Source organism: Pezoporus wallicus, unplaced genomic scaffold, assembly GCF_028554395.1.
Source record: "Pezoporus wallicus isolate ANWC-B61680 ecotype Strahan unplaced genomic scaffold, APGP_CSIRO_Pwel_v1 contig_4264, whole genome shotgun sequence".
In the NCBI taxonomy this organism is placed as follows: domain Eukaryota; kingdom Metazoa; phylum Chordata; class Aves; order Psittaciformes; family Psittacidae; genus Pezoporus; species Pezoporus wallicus.
The window spans coordinates 886,123-903,829 of NW_026637102.1; the positions used below are offsets into that span (position 1 = coordinate 886,123).

General features: G+C 55.7%; 2 protein-coding genes across 7 annotated transcripts in view; one reads left to right on the top strand and one right to left on the bottom strand.

The window, feature by feature from the left end:
• The first annotated feature begins 343 nt into the window (after positions 1-343).
• Positions 344-8,913, top strand: LOC130596055 (prosaposin-like). The gene is made up of 16 exons (XM_057403318.1): positions 344-829; positions 3,970-4,094; positions 4,349-4,351; positions 4,404-4,478; positions 4,572-4,697; positions 4,904-5,098; positions 5,413-5,556; positions 5,695-5,751; positions 5,998-6,006; positions 6,119-6,226; positions 6,431-6,517; positions 6,610-6,793; positions 6,886-7,055; positions 7,132-7,212; positions 7,349-7,456; positions 7,546-8,913. The coding sequence occupies exons 1-16, from the start codon at positions 766-768 to the stop codon at positions 7,579-7,581; spliced, it is 1,572 nt and encodes a 523-aa protein (XP_057259301.1). The 5' UTR covers positions 344-765; the 3' UTR covers positions 7,582-8,913.
• Positions 8,914-8,918: 5 nt separating this feature from the next.
• Positions 8,919-17,707, bottom strand: part of CDH23 (cadherin related 23) — a 208,062-nt gene continuing 199,273 nt past the window's right edge. For 3 of the 6 annotated variants that reach the window (XM_057403303.1, XM_057403304.1, XM_057403305.1), the window contains 18 exons: positions 17,544-17,681; positions 17,269-17,388; positions 16,664-16,841; positions 15,711-15,922; positions 14,989-15,183; positions 14,559-14,669; positions 14,143-14,272; positions 13,700-13,963; positions 13,415-13,576; positions 13,064-13,320; positions 12,739-12,836; positions 12,518-12,638; positions 12,268-12,347; positions 11,916-11,956; positions 11,548-11,608; positions 11,001-11,130; positions 10,804-10,926; positions 8,919-9,640 (listed from right to left, as the gene is read on the bottom strand). In XM_057403303.1, coding sequence (XP_057259286.1) covers positions 9,314-9,640; positions 10,804-10,926; positions 11,001-11,130; positions 11,548-11,608; positions 11,916-11,956; positions 12,268-12,347; positions 12,518-12,638; positions 12,739-12,836; positions 13,064-13,320; positions 13,415-13,576; positions 13,700-13,963; positions 14,143-14,272; positions 14,559-14,669; positions 14,989-15,183; positions 15,711-15,922; positions 16,664-16,841; positions 17,269-17,388; positions 17,544-17,681 — 2,748 coding nt within the window. In that variant the 3' untranslated portion in view covers positions 8,919-9,313. Of the gene's footprint in view, positions 9,641-10,513; positions 10,628-10,803; positions 10,927-11,000; positions 11,131-11,547; positions 11,609-11,915; positions 11,957-12,267; positions 12,348-12,517; positions 12,639-12,738; positions 12,837-13,063; positions 13,321-13,414; positions 13,577-13,699; positions 13,964-14,142; positions 14,273-14,553; positions 14,670-14,988; positions 15,184-15,710; positions 15,923-16,663; positions 16,842-17,268; positions 17,389-17,543; positions 17,682-17,707 lie in introns of those variants that run through there. The other 3 variants (XM_057403314.1, XM_057403309.1, XM_057403306.1) reach the window with 3 other exon arrangements.

Sequence of the window (17,707 nt, forward strand, 5' to 3'; positions counted from 1 at the left end):
AGTTGCCATTGCCTTACAGTATGCATGTCCCATCAAGCCTTTGCTATATTGAGCACAGATGCAGGCTAGAGGCTTGCCAGGGATTGCACTGCTGTTCTCTTCCCTGGACAAACACAATGCCTGATGTGAGGCAACAGTCCCGTGTTGCAATTCCTCTGCCTGGTGTGGGCTGGAGGGAGTTCTTGCTGAAGCTGCTTGATACCAGGCTTCAGTGCTGACTTGCATTTAATGTGGCTGCTTCCCTTTTGTCTTCATTCCTTGCTTTGTTTTAAACAAAATGTGACTTAAAATGTTTTAAGCAAACTATGAGGCTACCTCTCAATACCCAGTTAATTCAGTTGTCCTAAACTTAGTGGTCTTTAGTATCTTCACTGCTGACTTTTTTTTGTAAGGGCTGATGCATTCATCCGTTATGAATGCATCATAAGGGTGAATTTTGTGAAGAGCATGGGAAATAGCTGCATTGCATGGTGTTAGGACACTTCTCCCTGGTTGGGTCTACACTTTGCAGCCAGGAATAGTTAGTGTTGAGCAGCAGGTTCTGGGCTGGTTTTGACTTCCCGGGAATACCTGCCTGGCTCTGGTCCCTCCCTCTACTTGCAGGCTGGTGATGATGATTTTATAATCAAGCCATAAGGAGAGGGGTGTGGTAATTGCCCTGTGTGGGTGTGGGTTCTCACTACTTCTCCCAACCCATCCAAGATCCCTCAGTCTGGGAGCAGCACAGGAGAGGAACCAGCCACTGAGGACTATCTTAGGAACAGCATGGAGATCAAATGGAGTGGCTGGGTGCTGCTGATCCTTTCTGTGTGCCTGGGCTCCTACCAAGGTAAGGCCAGGCATGGGGGTAGGACTCAAGGAGAGCCCAGAAAACCCCTCAGAACCCCAAAACTATTTGCAGCTGTGGTGTTTAAGCTCTGTAGCATGCTTCCTCGCCCCTCTGTAGCGGTGGAGTTAGGCTAGAGGAGAGTTGAGGCTGGTGGCACTACTGGCTGCTTGACTTCTTGCCTACCTGGACATGAGCATTGCAACTTCTGCCCTTAGTGATGATGTCAGGGCAAAAAGTGGTTTGTTCCCTCCCTTTGGACAGCAGGGCTTCAGATGGAGCTGGTGTTCTGCAGTGGTATAGAAGGGAGGCCACTTGACGGGGTGTCTTAGCAGTAAGGGGGGGAGAGGGCATTGGGACCTGGCTGTGTATGTGTGATGTGGGAGAAACTCACACCAGACTTTGTTCTCCTTGCATGATGGAGTGACCATGGTGCCACCTGAAGCTGTCCTGCTCATCACTGGAGCTTTGAGTATCTGTGAGCAAATCCTCCTGCAGCTGATCTTGTGCTGCTGTCCCCTAGGCCTCCCCCATAAGAGTGAGGAAGTGATACCTGGCTCTTTCCCTACCCCTCACCAGCGAACCAATTGTGAAGAGCCTGGTTGTGGAGTTCTGGGCCTTGCTTGAAGGGAATTCACTTACTCCAGGGGCCATTTCCCTAGGGAAACTGTGGAGCTCTGCTGTTGTAGTCAAAAAACCCCAACCTTTTAGGGGGAAGAACCTCTTTTGCACCCTACCTTACCCCAGGCTCAGCCCATCGGGCTCCTCTGGCGTGACCTGCCTGGGTGCTGGCTTTGTGGTGGAGGCGTGACTGCACACACATGGCCTGGCAGTTGGGTGCACAGCCAGCAACAGGCGGAGCAGGAATGTGCACCTGTGCTTGGTATGTCCGTGCTTCTGGGGATGCCTGCCCTGGGAGCCGGTGGAGGCTCCTGTGGCAGTGGTTGGGCTGCACAGCGCTGTGTCTATGGGACTGGGGCCCACTGTCAGCCTTGGAGAAGGATAGTGATGCTGGGAAGAGTGTATTTATGATTTTTTGCTGTAATAGGGGTGTGGACCAGGGCAGGAACTGGGGCGCTGGGGCCCACACCGCCACCCCCAGGCTTTACATCACAACCTGCTCGCCAGGCTCTGCCGGCTCAGCCAGCGTGTTCCGGGGCTCCTTGTAATGCTGGCATAGCCCTGCCAGATGTGGAGCTTGGTGCTGGATCCCCCTGAGGAAAGCCCAGCCCACCCTGGGGGCTGGCAGCCGGGGATAGGGTGCTCCTGGCTGCCCTGGGGACACTGCATCCCTGCTTACCCTGTGCTCCGTGCTGCAGCTTCACTGAAAATGGCATCAACCGGCGTCCTGCTGCATGGGTGCCTGTCAGCATGAGGCTGCTCTGGCACAGCTCTGAGATGTGGAGGAGAACTCACAGGGCACCAGTTGCCCTGGTTCCTTGCCCCGTGGTGATGCTTTCCACCTGCTCCTCCTGCTCTCAGTAGTTGGGTGTTGTGATTAGTATTAATTATTTTTGTGGCCCTTCACTTGCCTGAGTTTCAGCTTGAGCAGGGCAAGGAGTAGGCACTGAGCTGTGAGCCACAGAGGTGTGAGTCCAAACCACCAGTGTCTTTTAGGACACGTAAATCCCCTTACGCTGTCACTGGCAGCATCCTTATGCTGTTGGTCTGGGCTGTGTCTGTGGGTCAGGCAGGACCAGCTCAGAAAGAAGCTATGGGTTTGTTGCCTCCCCTCTCCTTTTTTTTTGGAGCTGCCGCATCATACTTCCGCTGACTCGCCATTCCTGTTTGCCCTGACGCTGGTGCCAGAGTTAAAAACCTAAATGTCTGTCTCTCAGCTGATGCGGCGACCACGGCATCGTGCTGCTGGAGAGAGAGCTGTGTGGGAAGGCGTGCATGGGAAGCAGGGGGGACTCGCCCTGCCCCTGGGCTCACTCATGCCCCAGTGCTGCCGTCAGCCCGATGGGGTAATCACTGCAGAAACACCACAGAGGCACCCTCTGAGCTGCGCCAGCGTGTTTGGGAGCAGTGGGGCTGGTAGGGGGCTCAGGGGTTCCCTGCCCACAGCTCCCACTCCCGGGGACTTGCTGGGGTGGCCCCCGGGCGTTTCAAGCCACTGCCCCAACATGTCCCACGAATGAGCCAAAGGTGTTGCCAAAATATGGCATGCAGGAAAACAGCTTTTGGGGAGAAACCTGATAAGGGCAGGGTGGGTGGAAGGAGCTGTTTCTGCCTTTGGCTTTATTCCTGCTATGCAAGATCATAGGGCCAGGGCTGAGTGATAAAAGTTGTATGCAAATGCTCTGGGGGAAGAGGGGATGTTTGCTTAGACAAGGGTATGCAGCAGGGTCTGTCTGTCCATGTGCTGCTCCCCACGTTCCCCCTGGAATTCCAGAGCAGCTCCTGCCAAAGCAGGGTAGCGAAGGGCCTGGGTTGTGCTGGCTTCTTGCCTCCTGCCCAGCTGCATCTTGGGTGAGCGCAGCCCCTGCTGGGAACAAACCCTCGCCCCATCCCAGATGAATCCTGACACGCCGAGGTGGCAATTAAACCAGTGGCATTGCACCATACCACCATGCTGCTTGGGCAGCCAGGGTGGGCGCCGCCGCCACCACTGTGCCAGGGATTTTCAGCCAGGAGAAAATGCTGGCGTTGGGAGGAAATGGAATAAAAATAACAACCCAAAGCAGGGTTGCTCAACCATTGCCGGGAGCCGCGGCGTGGCTAACCGGCTGCTGCGCGGGGCTGCGTGCCGGCACCCCGTGTGGCTCCTTCTGCAAGATTTATTGACCTTTATATGAGCAGCCGCCTCCCCAGCGCGTTGAAGGGTGCTGTGAGGCTGAGGGTGATGATCCCCAAGTTCGCTTTGCTTTTGGCACGGGCCCAAAGCTGCTGTGACACACTGTTGGTAAAGCTGGCAGCACGCGCTGGCCCGGCAAAGCCTGCCTTTGCTGGGCTTATAAAATCATTTAGAAAACCCAGCAACCGCACCACCATTGCGAAAGCTGAGGGTGAATCACAGTGGGAGGGTAAAGAGCATCACCCCAGCTTGCGGGGCAGGGTGGTGGAGCGGTTGGTGCAAGGCAAGAGAGATGGTCTTGGGGTGCTCTTGGGGCACTGATGGTTTTCTTTCCTCCCTCCCAAAGCTGAGGCCAGCCCCCTCCACGAGTGCAGCAAGCGGCCAGAGGACTGGTGCCGCGATGTGGTGACAGCAGCCAAGTGTGGGACGCTGCAGCTCTGCCAGATCTCCGTCTGGGACCAGGCTGTGGGGGTAATTGAGGCAGGGATGCAGGGGCATGGAGTGATGTGTCCATCCTGACTCCAAGTGTAGGGCTGGGGGAAGAATCCCAGCCTGGCCAGCTCAGTGCTGGGTACCCAGAGGAGCATTGGCTGATGGTGTCAGGCAGCAGTATGTCTGCAGAGTGAGCAGCAAAAAAGCATTGGTGCTCCAGGGTATTCCGAAGTGCCCCTTGGTGGGGTGTTTCTGGAGGGATCAGAAACAGATCTGGCTTGGGATCTGAGGAGCAAGTCGTGGGTCTGGGTGTTGTGGCAACATCCGCTGTGTCCTCTCTCTCGGCAGAAGGGAATCCCATGTCACCTATGCCAGATGGCAGTCTCTGTGGTAGGCAAGATCCTGCAGGACAACCGCACTGAGGTGGGTCACAGCCTGGCATGGAGTGTGGGTCTGGCTTGTCACTCCCACACCAGTGGGGGCCACCTATTCCTGAGCTCTCCCCTTATTACCTAGGAAAAGCTGCGGCTCTTCTTGGATAAGAAATGCCAGTACCTGCCCTTCCAGGACTGGTCTGTGAAGTGCAAGAGGATGGTGGACACTGGCATCCTCATCCTCGTCCAGCTGGGCAAGCAAGTGCTGGTAACTGGTGGTGACCCCTTTGGGTTTGTGTTTACCCGTGGTTTGGGGTATCCTGGGGGCTTGAAGAGCAAGGGAGGTGCTTGGAGCCTGGGACAAAACCTCCATGGGAATGAGGTGGGGATGGAAATGACCCAGGCTTGGTGGCTGAAGGGAGGAGGGTGATGGGGCAGATGCAACTGCAAGCCCCCATCCCTCTGCTCCCCCAGGCGGACCCGAAGGTGGTGTGTGGGACCATCAAGCTGTGCCAGCCTCGGGAGAGCCCCACAGGAGCCCTGAAGTTTCAGGAACCACCACCAGCCCCTGCCGGCCCTGCTCAGGACTTTGCTGACCTGGTTACTCCCTTCATCACCAACGTGCCCCTCCTGCTCCATCCCCAGGACCTGCCTCGTGGTGAGGCTCAGGTACTATGGCACTGGCAGGCGTGACATTGATGCTGCTCAAGGGTGAGAATCAGCAAAGCGGCACCCACTTAACAATCATTTTTAAAAAACATTAAGCTTACTGTACAGCTGAAATGGCACCTGATTAGGGGTGTCACCAGTTTTGGGTTGGGATACTGCAGGAAGCAGGGCTGGGACCAGAGAGATGCTGGTCAAAAGCTGCCTCAGATTGAGACCGGGCATTTAAATCCCAGCCTGGAAAATGGAGGCACTGGAGGCCACTCAGTTTTATTTCTGGGACCTACTGAGGTGTTCCTGCCCATGTTATCCTGCAGGAGAAGGAAGAGGTGTGTGAGGAATGCCTGCGGCTGGTGGCCGCTATGCAGCTGGAGCTGGGGACCAATGCCGCCTTCACTCAGGCGCTGGTGGCCCGCACTGAGTGGGCATGCGAGGGCCTGGCACCCAACCTGGCACAGCAGGTAAGGGTGCTGTTGTCATGCTGGGCACGCGAGCGTCTTCTGCAGCTTTTGGGCATCTCCCCGGCAGACTGTGCTGTGGGCAGAGTGGGGGGGTGTCTGTCCACCGCTGTGTGCTGACATTGTGTCTCCCCTGCACAGTGCAAGCACTACCTGGCAGAGTACATGGACACGGCCGTCCGGCTGCTCCAGTACATGGTAAGTGGGTGAGCAGCTCCCCAGGGCTGCCAGGGATGGGTGGGTGCTGGTGGGGGGGTGTGTGTCCCAAGCAGCACAGCCAGTGGGACCTCATCAGCAAGTGCAGGGCCCTACTCTTGTCTTTTTAGTTAACCCCCACTGCTTTATATCCCTACAAATAGTTTTCCCCTCTCTCTGGCTTACAACTGTTGTAATTCCTTTTTATTGTCTCTTTTTCTTTCCATTTTCTGGTCCTTCCACTGGCAGCTGGCTGAGGTAAGCGAGCCCCATGCCCCAACTGGCTGAAATCACCCTCCATTGGGAACTGAGGGCACAGACTTACCCTCCTGGGGGTGATGCCCACCTGATTTAAGACGTCTCTCCCCAGGACCCCATGGAGCTGTGTGGCCAGCTGGGACTCTGCTCCTCTTCCTCACTGCTGCCCTTCCACACACTGCTCACAGAGAAGATGATACAGGTCCTGAGCACGCTGTGGGTAAGCGGGGACCTCTCCCGACTCAAACATGCTCCTTCAAATCCAAATGCTGGGAAGGAGGAGCCTTATTTTACTTCTTCTTTTCCCCTCAAGCATCTCCATTTTTCCAAGGTGGGGAATATCTTTTGTGGGGGTTGATGGCTGGGTGGGATGGGGGCAGCGCTGGCGGGGCTCAGTGTGCATCCCACTGCCTTTTTCCCACAGGACAGGGAAGGGACCACTCCACTGTGTGAGATGTGCCAATTTGCTGTGAAAGCGGCCGAAAGCCTCCTGGAGAACAACGTGACGGAGGTGAGCTCTGCTGCTGCTGTCCAGGGATGGGGGCACTGGGAAAGGGGGCAGCAAGGAGTGGGGTTTTCTCTCTGCCTGCCTTCTCCCGGCAGGAGCAACTGGTGAACGACATCGAGAAGGTGTGCTACATGCTGCCCCACAGCGTCATCGGGCAGTGCAAGGACTTCGTTGACTCCTATGGCAAAGCCGTGGTCATCATGCTGCTGGAGGCCACCGACCCGGCGGCTGTCTGCACCATGCTGCGCTGCTGCCCCCGGAGCGGGGACACCCGCCGCGGTGAGCTGGGGGGCCCGGGTGGCACCCAGGCACCATGTCCCCGGGGAGAGGGGTGCTAACACTGCTAACACAGGCCCCGCTGTGTCCCGCAGGGCCTGCCATGCTGGAGCAGCTGGCAGTGGGTGCGGGAGCATTCTGCAACGTCTGCCAGATCATCATCACGTACTTTGACAACGAGCTGCTGAAGAACGAGACGCTGTCGGAGCTGGGTGACATGCTGCAGAAGGGCTGCGAGCTGCTGCCCGCACCGCTCACTGGCACGGTGAGCTGCGGGGAGTGCCTGTCCGGTGGGGACCCCCTGACACACCTCACTGTGCTCACCCCTCTCTCCTTCCCAGTGCGAAGCACTCGTGGTGCAGTACGAGCCAGAGGCTGTGCGGCTCTTCGTCCAGATGATGGACCCCACCTTCGTCTGCACTGTAAGTGTCCCTGGGGCAGCCCCGACCCACCCAGGTGGGCATCCTTTGTCCCAGCCTGGGGGTCTGGGAGAGGGGCAGTGGGATAAAAGGGTGCTCATGGGTTTTCTTCTTCCACCTCCCATCGTTTGCCATGCAGAAAATAAAAGCTTGTGACTCATCCGAGGAGGATCTCCTGGGCTCAGACCTCTGTGCCTTGGGCCCGCAATACTGGTGCAAGAACATGGCCACAGCGATCAAGTGCCAGGTAAGTGCTGGCCACATCTCCTCCCCTGGGTTTGCAGTGAGCCAGGAGACCCTGCCTCCCACCATCATCCTTACCCGTCTCTCCCACAGGCTGTTGAGCACTGCCAGCGTCACCTATGGAACTAGGAGTCACCTCCTCGGCTGGCTGTGCTTGCCCTGCTATTTTGGTTCAGGATCCCAGATACCCTCCCTTGGGATGCGCCTGCACCCGTGGATGGCAATGGCAGGAGCCCACCAGCCTGACCATCCGGGCAGGGGCTGTGGGGTGACCCAGACACTTCTGCCACTTCCTTTTCCATCCCTGCCGTTTGGATTTCTAAATCGGGTTAAGGGACTCATTGGTATTTTCAAGACTGAGGATTCAGCCTTGTTGTCTCTCAGAGTCCTTGTAAAATCCCCATCCCCACGTCTATCCCCATCCCCCTTGTAAGACCTACATCCTGCAACGTGAACAGGCTGGAATGGTTTCTGCTGCCCAAATGCTAGACAAATCCTGGCAGCTGGCAGCCAGCAGCCTCACACCACAGGTCTTGTCAGCTTTTGGCAAGCCCAGCACTTTGCTGGTCCCTCTTCGAATTGGTGTGGCTTTCTTTTACACCTCCCTTCCCCCTCTTGCCCTATAAAGAAACACAGTGGATTAAATTTACAGATATATATATACCTTAAGTATTCCCTGAACAAAAAATGAGTGAGTTTGGGGGCAAACAGTCCCTTTCACCCACACATCCTTGCTGGTGCCCCTGTGCTGACCCAGCTGTGGTAGAGAGGGGCAGCGGGGCACTGGCTTATCCCTCCGTGCTGCAGGAGGGAGACGCCCGCAGTGCCCAGTCCTGAGCGTGCATGGGAGCATCTCATTGAAAATAAACTCTTCCCATGAGCGCAGCTGGTTGTCTCCCTCCTTCTTCTCCTGGTGTGTAAGATGGGGCAAACCTGTGGGAGGTTTAATGCTTCCCACGAAATTTGGGCTGCAGCAAAACCTGGGGCAGCATCTCTTGTGAAGGTGATGGGTTGAGGGGTGAATTAAAGGGAAAAGGGCGTTTTCTCTTCAAAAGGTCTTTTCAGTAAGCTGAATCCAGGAAGGGAGGAAGGATGACAGACAGGTTACCCAAAGCCATAGACAGTGTATTTCTGAGTCCCGTAACAGATCGTGCCCGAAACTCTCCACAAGGTTACGACTGGAAACAAATCCCCAAATGAACGAACCCAAAATAAAGAGAGAAGGGGAAAGAAAAGGGCAAGAAAAAACACGCACGAGCACTCCACATCCAGAAGCCCCAGTTATTGTCAGTCACTTTCAACATCGCAACATGTTTTGGTAAAGCCAGCAAAATGGAGAAATGTTTTCCGGTTTGGTTTGGGGTTTTTTTGGGTCTTTCCTTGTTGGAAAGGTGCTGTTAATGCCAAATGGACTTGGCCTCTCCTCACACTGCCTGGCCCTCCCTGTGCCTGTGGTTGAGGCTTGACCCCGGTCCACACCCGGGGATGCGGCACATCATCTGCACCTTTGCTGCACCTTCACCCCTGTCCAGCCTGGACTCATTGGATTCATTTTGCTTTTTTTTTTTTTTTCTTAAAAAAAAACCCTTTTTAATAAGAAAAAATAATAAAAAAAATTAATGCTTTCATGGATAAATGACAGGCGAGTAAAAGCATACCAGTCCTGAGAGCCCTTTCCTGGGGCCAAGCTCTCCAAGGCTGCCGGAGCTATGCGCACCGGTTGGCCTGGATTCGTGCAGGGGTAGGGGGGGCCAAGCGCTGGTCTTGGGGTACCCCTGGCCCTCACCACAACCCCCTGATCTGTGCTTCATCCCCGCCGGCCCCAGCTTGCCTAGAGGAGCACCACCACCAGCACTGCTCGTCATAACTCTGTGATCTCCAGAGGGCTCTCCATGATCACCTCCCGCATCTTGTGCAGGGGGGTGGACTTGGCCGACTCAGTGCGGGCGTTGTGGTCACTGTAGCCCCCGCAGTCGGTGGTCAGAGTCTCCAGCGAGCGACCCAGCACCTTCTGGTCGTCCTCGGGTAGGCTGTTGAGGTCAGAGGCGAGCAGCGTGCCCGTGCTGCCGTGCACCACGTGGATGCCATCGGGACCTTTCAGCTCCACTGGCTGCTTGTGACGGAAGCGGAGGCTGCCTTGGCTGGGGCTGCGCTCCCCCTCCTCCTCCTCCAGCTCCTTCTGGATCAGCTGTAAAAAGTCCATGGAGCAGAGAAATCACTACCGTGTCCAGAGCAGGTCCTGCTTCCTGCCTCCAAACCGTCTGCAATGCTGGAGCTCAGTGGGAGGGACAGTACCCTCCTCTTCTGAAGTATGGTGATGAGGATCACCAGTGCGATGATGGTCTCCAGCCAGATCGCTCACTCATCTGGTGGGTGCACCAGCTGCCAGCCAGGTGGTGTGTCCAGCAGCAGCCCCCCGCAGCAGCCCAAGGGGATTTTGGACCCGGGCTGGGGTTTGGGGTTGTATGGGGCAGAAGGCAGACAAGGAAAGGATTTGAAGGAAGGCTGGAGGCAGATAAGGGTGAGGAGGGATAAGGGGACAGAAGGGTTGAAAAGGGTGTCTCCCATCCTTCTGCTCTCCTCTGCTCTGTATGCCCCATGTTTTGTCCTCCATGAAGAGGGGGAAGGCTGCAAGAGGAGTTGCTACTCCCCTCACCAGCCCTTCTGCACCAAACCCTCTGTCCCAGCCTTTTTGCCTCAAAACTCAGATAAGCTCAGAGGAGCACAGGGGAGGGAAGGTGTTCCTGCATGTGTGTAGGGACCTGCAGCTTCATGACCACCTTTGGCAGAGAGACAGGAGGTGATGGACAGAGCCCACCCAGAGACCGAGGGATAAGGAGCTGCTGATGCTCAGAGGGATACGAGAGCTGGAGCACTGTGGGGAACCAGCAGCCTCAGTGGAAACCCAGTGTCTGGCTTGTTTTGGCCAAGCAGAGAATGGGGAGACCACTGAGTGACGGGGACCACAGCTGCAGGAAGCGACTGAGAAGGGCTGAGAAGACACACTGCATCCCAGAGGGCACAGCAAGCATCTCCCCATGCCCATGCACACCACATCTACCTCCGAGACCGAGGAGCGGTCCCCCTGACTGGCGGTGGCCTTATGCACCATCCGCTGGGCAAAGAGTTTTTTCAAGCGCATGTAATCATCCAGGACCACCTTCAACAGAGAGCCCTGGGTGGAGGGGGAGAGACGGTGGGTTACCTGAGGGACACCGCTTGGTTGAAGGGAGGCTGACCCCATCCCAGTATTTTATGAAGCAACACCCTCCGGCACCGCAGCTGTCAACCTGGAAGCTGTAGCAGTTGGAGAAGACCCCTGGGTGGAGGATGCCCACGCTCAACACTCACCTTGATGGGTCCCTCCCGCATGATCTGCCCCAGCTTGGCGATGTTGTCGTACTCCTGGATGGCTGCCCGCAGGTAGCGGTCATCCTCGGGCTTGGCTGCAGAAGGCTCTCTCCCGAAGGTCCCCTGTGGGAGGAGAGAGTAGCTGAGGCACGGGCCTCGGGCACAGCACGAGGGGTCCTCTGGGGGCCGTGTCTCACATGGGTGCGGGCAGGGCTGTTCCAAAGGTCAGTGATCTCACTCAGGTTCTCCGGCAGGTCATCCTCGTGCTCTGCCTGTGCTGCCAGCTCCATGTTCCTGCAGAAGGGGTCCAGCCATACCGGGTTGGCCCTGCCCAGGGGAGAGGAGCAGCTCTCAGCACAAGGAAGGAGCCGCACCATCCGTAACCCCATCCAAAGCCCGGACGCTGAGGTTGTGCTGCCTCCTCCTGCCGCGTGGGGGCATGAATTCGGCTGATCTGGATCCAGAGGTGTGTCGACACCCACTGGTCATCTCTGCTTACCCCAAGCCTGGCCAGTATTGGCAGAGATGGAGCCACAGGGGAAAGCACAAGGTCTTTTGGCTTTGAAAGCTCTCAAGGCAAGCAGCCATGGCATGCCTGGCTGCATCCCTCTGCAGAGCAGAAAGGCACAGCATCTCCACATCCCAAGCATCTCTGGCTACAAAATGAAGGCATCCCTCTCTTGGGAGCAGCATGTGATCCTGCAAGGTGGCAAACCAGGGAGGGGAAGGAAAGGGAGAACTCACCCATCAAAAGAGTACTTGTTGGTGTTTGGCATGTCCATGATGTCCATGAAACCTCTGTTTCCTGAGAGAAGCAGGGACGGGAGTTAAAGAGTGGCATGTTGGTGGGCTGAGCAGTAAACCATAGGGCAGCACTTCTTTATCAGGGACGGAAATTCAGTGACCAGAAAGGCACTGGTGGCATGAGAAGCATAGTGGGATGCAGCTGGTAATGCGGAGCCTGGGAGCTGAGAAAAGCCTCCCACCCATGGGCCTTGCTGGGCAGGATCACTTCGAATTTACACCCCACAGACATCCCCCATGTCACCCCCTCTATGCTCTTTATGCACCCTGCTATCTCATGCATCTGGAAAACTCCAAACACTGCTCACCAGTGGAGCCAGCCACTATGGCTTTCAATTTCCTTTTGTGCCTGTGAAGGAAATACAGCGAATCAGGGAAGAAAATAAAGAAGATGCTCCAAAGGAGAGGGGGACACAGATTTGTAATAACCCTGCAAACAGCCCCTATATCTATAAGGTGGCATGCTTGGGGGGGAGAGCTGCTATCACTATTGAAGCCATTATACTTTGGGGGAAGAGGGGCAATTTCTGAACTAGGCTGAATCGTGGCACAGAATGTGTTGGGAAGCTGATGACCTCCTTTGCTTACTGGCATTGTCAGGGCTGGGAGCAGCTACATGGGTCCCCCTGGCCAGTGAGGCAGAGCCTGGGGGTTACTCACACTGTCCGGTAGTACCAGTTCATGAGGATGAAGAGCATGGCAGCCAGAAAGAGCAGGATGGCCAGCACGATAATCGCCATCTAGGAGAGCAAAGGGGTAGTGGCAACCTCCGGTACCCAGTGATGGGCACTCTCCTGAAATTATCTGGGTGAAACGTATCTCCAGATCACGGAGGGCCATGGAGGATGGGATGGGACATCATTACCCCACCTGCAAACAGCAGCCATCTCCACTCCAGCTGGACCATTACCTGCAGAGCTGAGAGGTCGTCTGGGGCCTGGGCAGTGATGGCAGGCTGCACGTCCAGTACATTGTAGTTCCTGAAGAGGTTCCTCAGCTGCTCCTTGTTCTCATCTATCATCTGAATCACCCTGGGAAGAGAAGGGTTGCTTGGGCATCTTGACATTAATGAGGCTCCCCAAGGACCCAACGGGCCAGGATATGGGTTGGGTGACAGGCCAGGTGACATACCGCTCCACATCCAGGATGCGGTTGGTCTCCCTGTTCACCACATGGATCAGCAGCTCTGTCTGTGCAAAGTTCACCCGACCTTTCTTGTCAACATGGAACTGGGGAGAGACAGCAAGGTCTGCACTGTGGGAGAGGTGTCTTGAAGTGTGCTCATGTGATGAGAGACCCTCAAGCATGACATGGGTTTGGACCCCTTTGATATGCCCCACCCTCATGTGTATGAGGACCTTCAGAGCTCAGGGGTTTATACCCTCAAAGGACACCTTCCAAGCAGCTTGCAGAAGGTCATCTACCCCTCAAAGCAACCTCAAAGGTGGATGGTTACCTGCACATCATCTGTATTGACAATAGCACCCGTGATGTTGGACAGCAGGCTGATGAACTCCTCCTCGAACTGCCTGACTTTGTCTGGGATCTCGTTAATAATGATCTTGACCCGCTGGTCATCTCGCAGGATGTAAATCCCCACAATGGCTGTGTCATTGTGGCCCACCAGGTCAGAGGCCATGATGTCCACCACAAAGTAGCCAGGGTTGTAAGCCGTGAAGAGGTCAAAGGTTCGCAGGATCCCATCAAGGGTTCCTGGGGGAAGAACGGTCACAAGCCCAAGACTAGTGATGCTGGCCATGGGGTTGTCTTTGGCCACGGGGGTGTCTCTGGCATGCAGGGAGCGCACCTATGGTGAAGATGTTGGCGACCTCCTCAGTGTCATTGGAGTGCTGCTTGATGTAGCGGATGCCCAAGATGTTGTACAGGACCAGGCTGTTATTGCCTACATCGGCATCCACTGCAACCACTCTGATCAGCTCTGATCCCACCTTGGCATCAGTGGCAACCCCTTTGAGAGAGAGACAGGACAGGGACCTGGGGCCAGGCTGGCTCTCACTGCCCCTTCATGTGGCTGGATTTTACCTGGAGCACCACTGGCTCCTGGTTCCCCCCAGATCCCAGCACCCCTTACCCGCTGTGTACTCTGACTTGGTGAACTGGGGGGATTGGTCATTGATGTCATCCAGGAGAATTCGCACCTCCTGAAGGGTCAGGTCCCCACTAAGATCCCAGGGCTGGGCTCTGCCTGCTTGCTGGCCTTGGGGAGGGGTCCAATTCCTCTGGCTGGATGCTTTGACGATGATGGAGTAGTATGGCTCCTTCTCCCGGTCCAGGTCTTGCAAGACCTTCAGCTTCCCCTCTCGGCTCAGCTGGAAGTTGTTCTCCTGGTTCCCATCTGAGTGCAGAAAGGGGTACCCTGTTATTCCCCTTTGGGCTCAACATTTTTGAAATGCCACCTCACCCACTGACCAGGGCAGAAAGGCAACGAGGACATGATGGAAATGACAGAAACCCTTGGTGAGGACTGTACAAGGAGACGAAGAGCTGCCCATCCTCTCCCTACTTGGCACCCACCTGCTATGAAGTAGTAGACGATGGCATTGGAGCCCTCATCTGCATCCACTGCTCCAGTGACGTTCCCCACCACAGTGCCTGGCCGTGAGTGCTCCGGGACGGAGAGGACCTGGTACTGGGGACTGTCCTTCTACCAGAGACCCCAGGAGAAGGGAGGATTATGACAACTGAGCTGGCTTTAAAAAAAATTGGACAAATCCCATCATGCTCCCCACCATGATGATGCCCAGCAGTGCTCATGCTCCCCATCATGATGATGCCCAGCAGTGCTCATGCTCCCCATCATGATGATGCCCAGCAGTGCTCATGCTCCCCATCATGATGATGCCCAGCAGTTCATGCTCCACCACACACGCTCACTGACACCCCCATCCCTGCATGCCCTGTATTGCAACCCCTCCATCCTGGCACCTTACAGGTGGCCTGAGGAAGAGGGGCTCATTGTCATCGATGTCATCGAGCGCAACCTGGAGGGGCTGCATGGTCTCGTAGGCTGGCTGTCCCTGGTCGCAGGCCACGATGATCAGCTGTGGAGAGAGGCAAAAGGGTGATCCGGGGCAAAACCACGTGGGGCAGGAGACACTGCTGAGGTAGGAACAGTGAGAACAGCTGGGGGACAGAGGATTTTGGGGGGATTTAACAGGGAATTGGGAATGGGCCCACCAGGATTCAACTCCCTGATGCCACTTGATAACAACCCAATTCCTGCTAAGTTGTGGCATCTTCACAACTGCTGTAGCTGACCTCATCCCCACCACATCATTTGCAACCCGCCAGGCCTGCACCAGACCCACCGCCTCGAGGACCTTCCCAACCACCCTGCAGTTGTGCTGCCGCCCGGCTCACGTTGTACACCGCCTGCTTCTCCCTGTCCAGCCGCATAGCCGTTTGGATCAGCCCGCTGACCGAGTCAATGCTGAAATACTCCCAGTCTTTGTTCCCTGCCCCAGTTTTCAGCAGGTTGTAGAGCACCTCTCCGTTGAGGCCCTCATCTTTATCCGTGGCGTAGACCTCGTAGACATTGGACCGCAGGGGGATCTCCTGTTTGCACATATGCAGCCCTTCAGCCCCAGCATTGCATGCTAGCCCCCTGCTCCCCCTACCCCTCCAAACCCCCTTGCATCAGGATGAGCAAGCTCCCACTGCCAAAATCCAACTGAAGGCTGACAACATGAGACCATGATTCCCTTTCACATGGTGCCTGCTCTATGTATATGCTGGGGACTTGCTGAGCCAAGCCTGGCTTCCCAGAAAGAAGAAACATCTTAAATGTCAGCATTTTGGCCCTTGATTATAAACAGGCTTGTCCCGCAGTGACTGGCTGTTTACTTATTTTGCATGCTGCTGGGGTTTCTGTTCCCCAGAGCTGACCCAGCATCCCTGCTTGCATGTATGGAGAGGGGCTGTTGCTGACGGTCCAGCCCCATGACCTTCTTGCCACGTGTTAAACCAAGGTCTTGTTTCACCCCTGGTGGAAATGGAGATTGGATTTTGCCACTGGTAGGCAGGAGGACCCCTGGGAATGGTCTTGTCATGTCATTACCTCCCCTATCTCTCAAGGGATTTACCTCCTTGATGTGCAGGATGGTGCCATTGGGTGGGCGGACAAAGACAGGACGGTTGTCATTGATGTCGATGACCTCAATGTGGAGCATGGTAGTCCCCCAGAGAGGGGGATGGCCTTTGTCCGTGGCCACCACGGTCAGGTTGAACCTCTCATAGGACTTCAAGCGTCGCCGGGACGTGACAAGCCCGGAGTCTTTATTGATCTTGAAAGCCTCTGAGGAAAAAAAAACAAACACATCTCTGTCTCAGGACACTTTGCACCAGACAAATTGTAGTCAGAAACCAGTATACCAGCTGAAGCACACCCCTCACTGTTGGGAAATCCCCATCAAGGGGTGATGCAGCAGAGCTGCCCATCTGAGGTGGGCATGTGGGTGGTCTCAGGGTTTTCAGAGCATCCCTGCCCATTGCCATATCCCTGATATGCGCCAGTGCCAAGGGCCCTGCTCTCAGGCCACCCCTAGCTATGTTTTACTCCTGCCCAGGCAGTGGTCAGAGGAGCCTATGGGTCTCAGGAAAGTGAATATTCTGCCATTCCCCTCTACATTTATGTTGGCTTTTGCCTGGTTCCCATCACTCCTCAGTGTGCAGAGGTATACTGCATTTCAGGCACTATCACTATCCACCCAAAACCTTCTAGCCTTTTTTAGTTTTACTCTGAAGTGTGCAGTGAGTTTGCTCCAAGACACATTTACAGAGAAAGCACTGTTGTGCTGGGGGAAACAAGGATAAGGCAAGGGTGGGCGGCAGGATGAAGCCATAACATGCCACACCATGAAGAACTGGGTACTGTGGAGCAATACCGAAAGCTCTACACTTTCGGTTTTTCTCCTGGAAGTGCATGCACAACCTTGCTTCAAAACAGCTGCAGTACATGGGGTGTGGGCTTGGTCCCCATGTCTCCTCCATCATAACCCTCCTTCCTGGGGAAGAGCACCCCACCACCATTACCTACCAGCTCCGGGGCCCTCGATGCTGTAGGTCACGATGCCGTTATCCCCTTCATCCAGGTCTGTGGCAGTCATGGTGATCACCGATGTCCCTGCTGGCTCATTCTCATAGACGCTGGTGCTGAACTGGGTCTTGCTGAACTGGGGCCTGAAGTCATTGATGTCCAGGACTGTGATCAGCACCTTTGACAAAGCACAGCCAGTTGGTGACATGAGGCTGGAGATGGCTAGGCAAGCTCTGGAGGCTGCACCCCTGCTGTGACCCAGGGCTACACTCCCAGACTGTGGTGCCCTTCCTGCTATTTGTTTGGTTCTGCTAGCTGAATTCCTGCCTCCAACAATGGGGGCTGCTGTGGCTGGGGCACCCATTCACGCTAGAGCACTTGCAGACAATAGCATCACCCTCCCCTGCCACTCCTGCAGACATGCTGTCCCTGCAAGCACAAATTCCCTTGCACCATCCACCCCACAGCCCTGAAGCCATCTGCTCTTCCTTCTGCCTGATTCCTCCCAAAGACCAACTAGTCTGCTGAGGAGGAAAGTCTGAGGTACACCACCTTCTTGCTGGTGACCACCTTCACAAGGGGTGGCGGGAGGAGGAGAACCCTACCTGCACAGAGTTCTCCCGACGGTTACTGGAGATGTCCCCAGGGTTGTCTCTGGCCACAGCTGTCAGTGTGTAGTGATCCTTCTTCTCCCGGTCCAGGGCTGACAGGATGTAGATGTCACCCTGAAGCACATAAAGACCTTCAGGTGGACCTCATCTGGCAGAGCTGGTACTTGAGAAGGGGCAGAAGGTGAGGTGTGGGAGCAAGGAACAAGGTGGGACCTTGTCAGCCTCCCCTCCCTTTCTCCCCCCTGTTCCAGCCTCAGCTGGCTCCTTACCGTATTGGGATTTATCCCGAACTTGCCCTCTCCATCTCCCAGGCTGTACTGGATGAGAGCAAACTGCCCAGAATCTGCATCTGTGGCCTTGACCCTCAGGATGACTGTACCCAATGGCACGTCCTCAAAGACAGCTTTCTGCAAGCAAAGGGAGCAGGCGGGAC

Coding starts and splice junctions, on each gene's coding strand:
- LOC130596055 (XM_057403318.1), top strand. CDS start 766: ATGGAGATCAAATGGAGTGGCTGGGTGCTGCTGATCCTTTCTGTGTGC. Junction 5,099..5,412: donor TGCCTCGTGGTGAGGCTCAG/GTACTATGGCAC, acceptor GTTATCCTGCAG/GAGAAGGAAGAGGTGTGTGA. Junction 7,213..7,348: donor ACCCCACCTTCGTCTGCACT/GTAAGTGTCCCT, acceptor TTTGCCATGCAG/AAAATAAAAGCTTGTGACTC.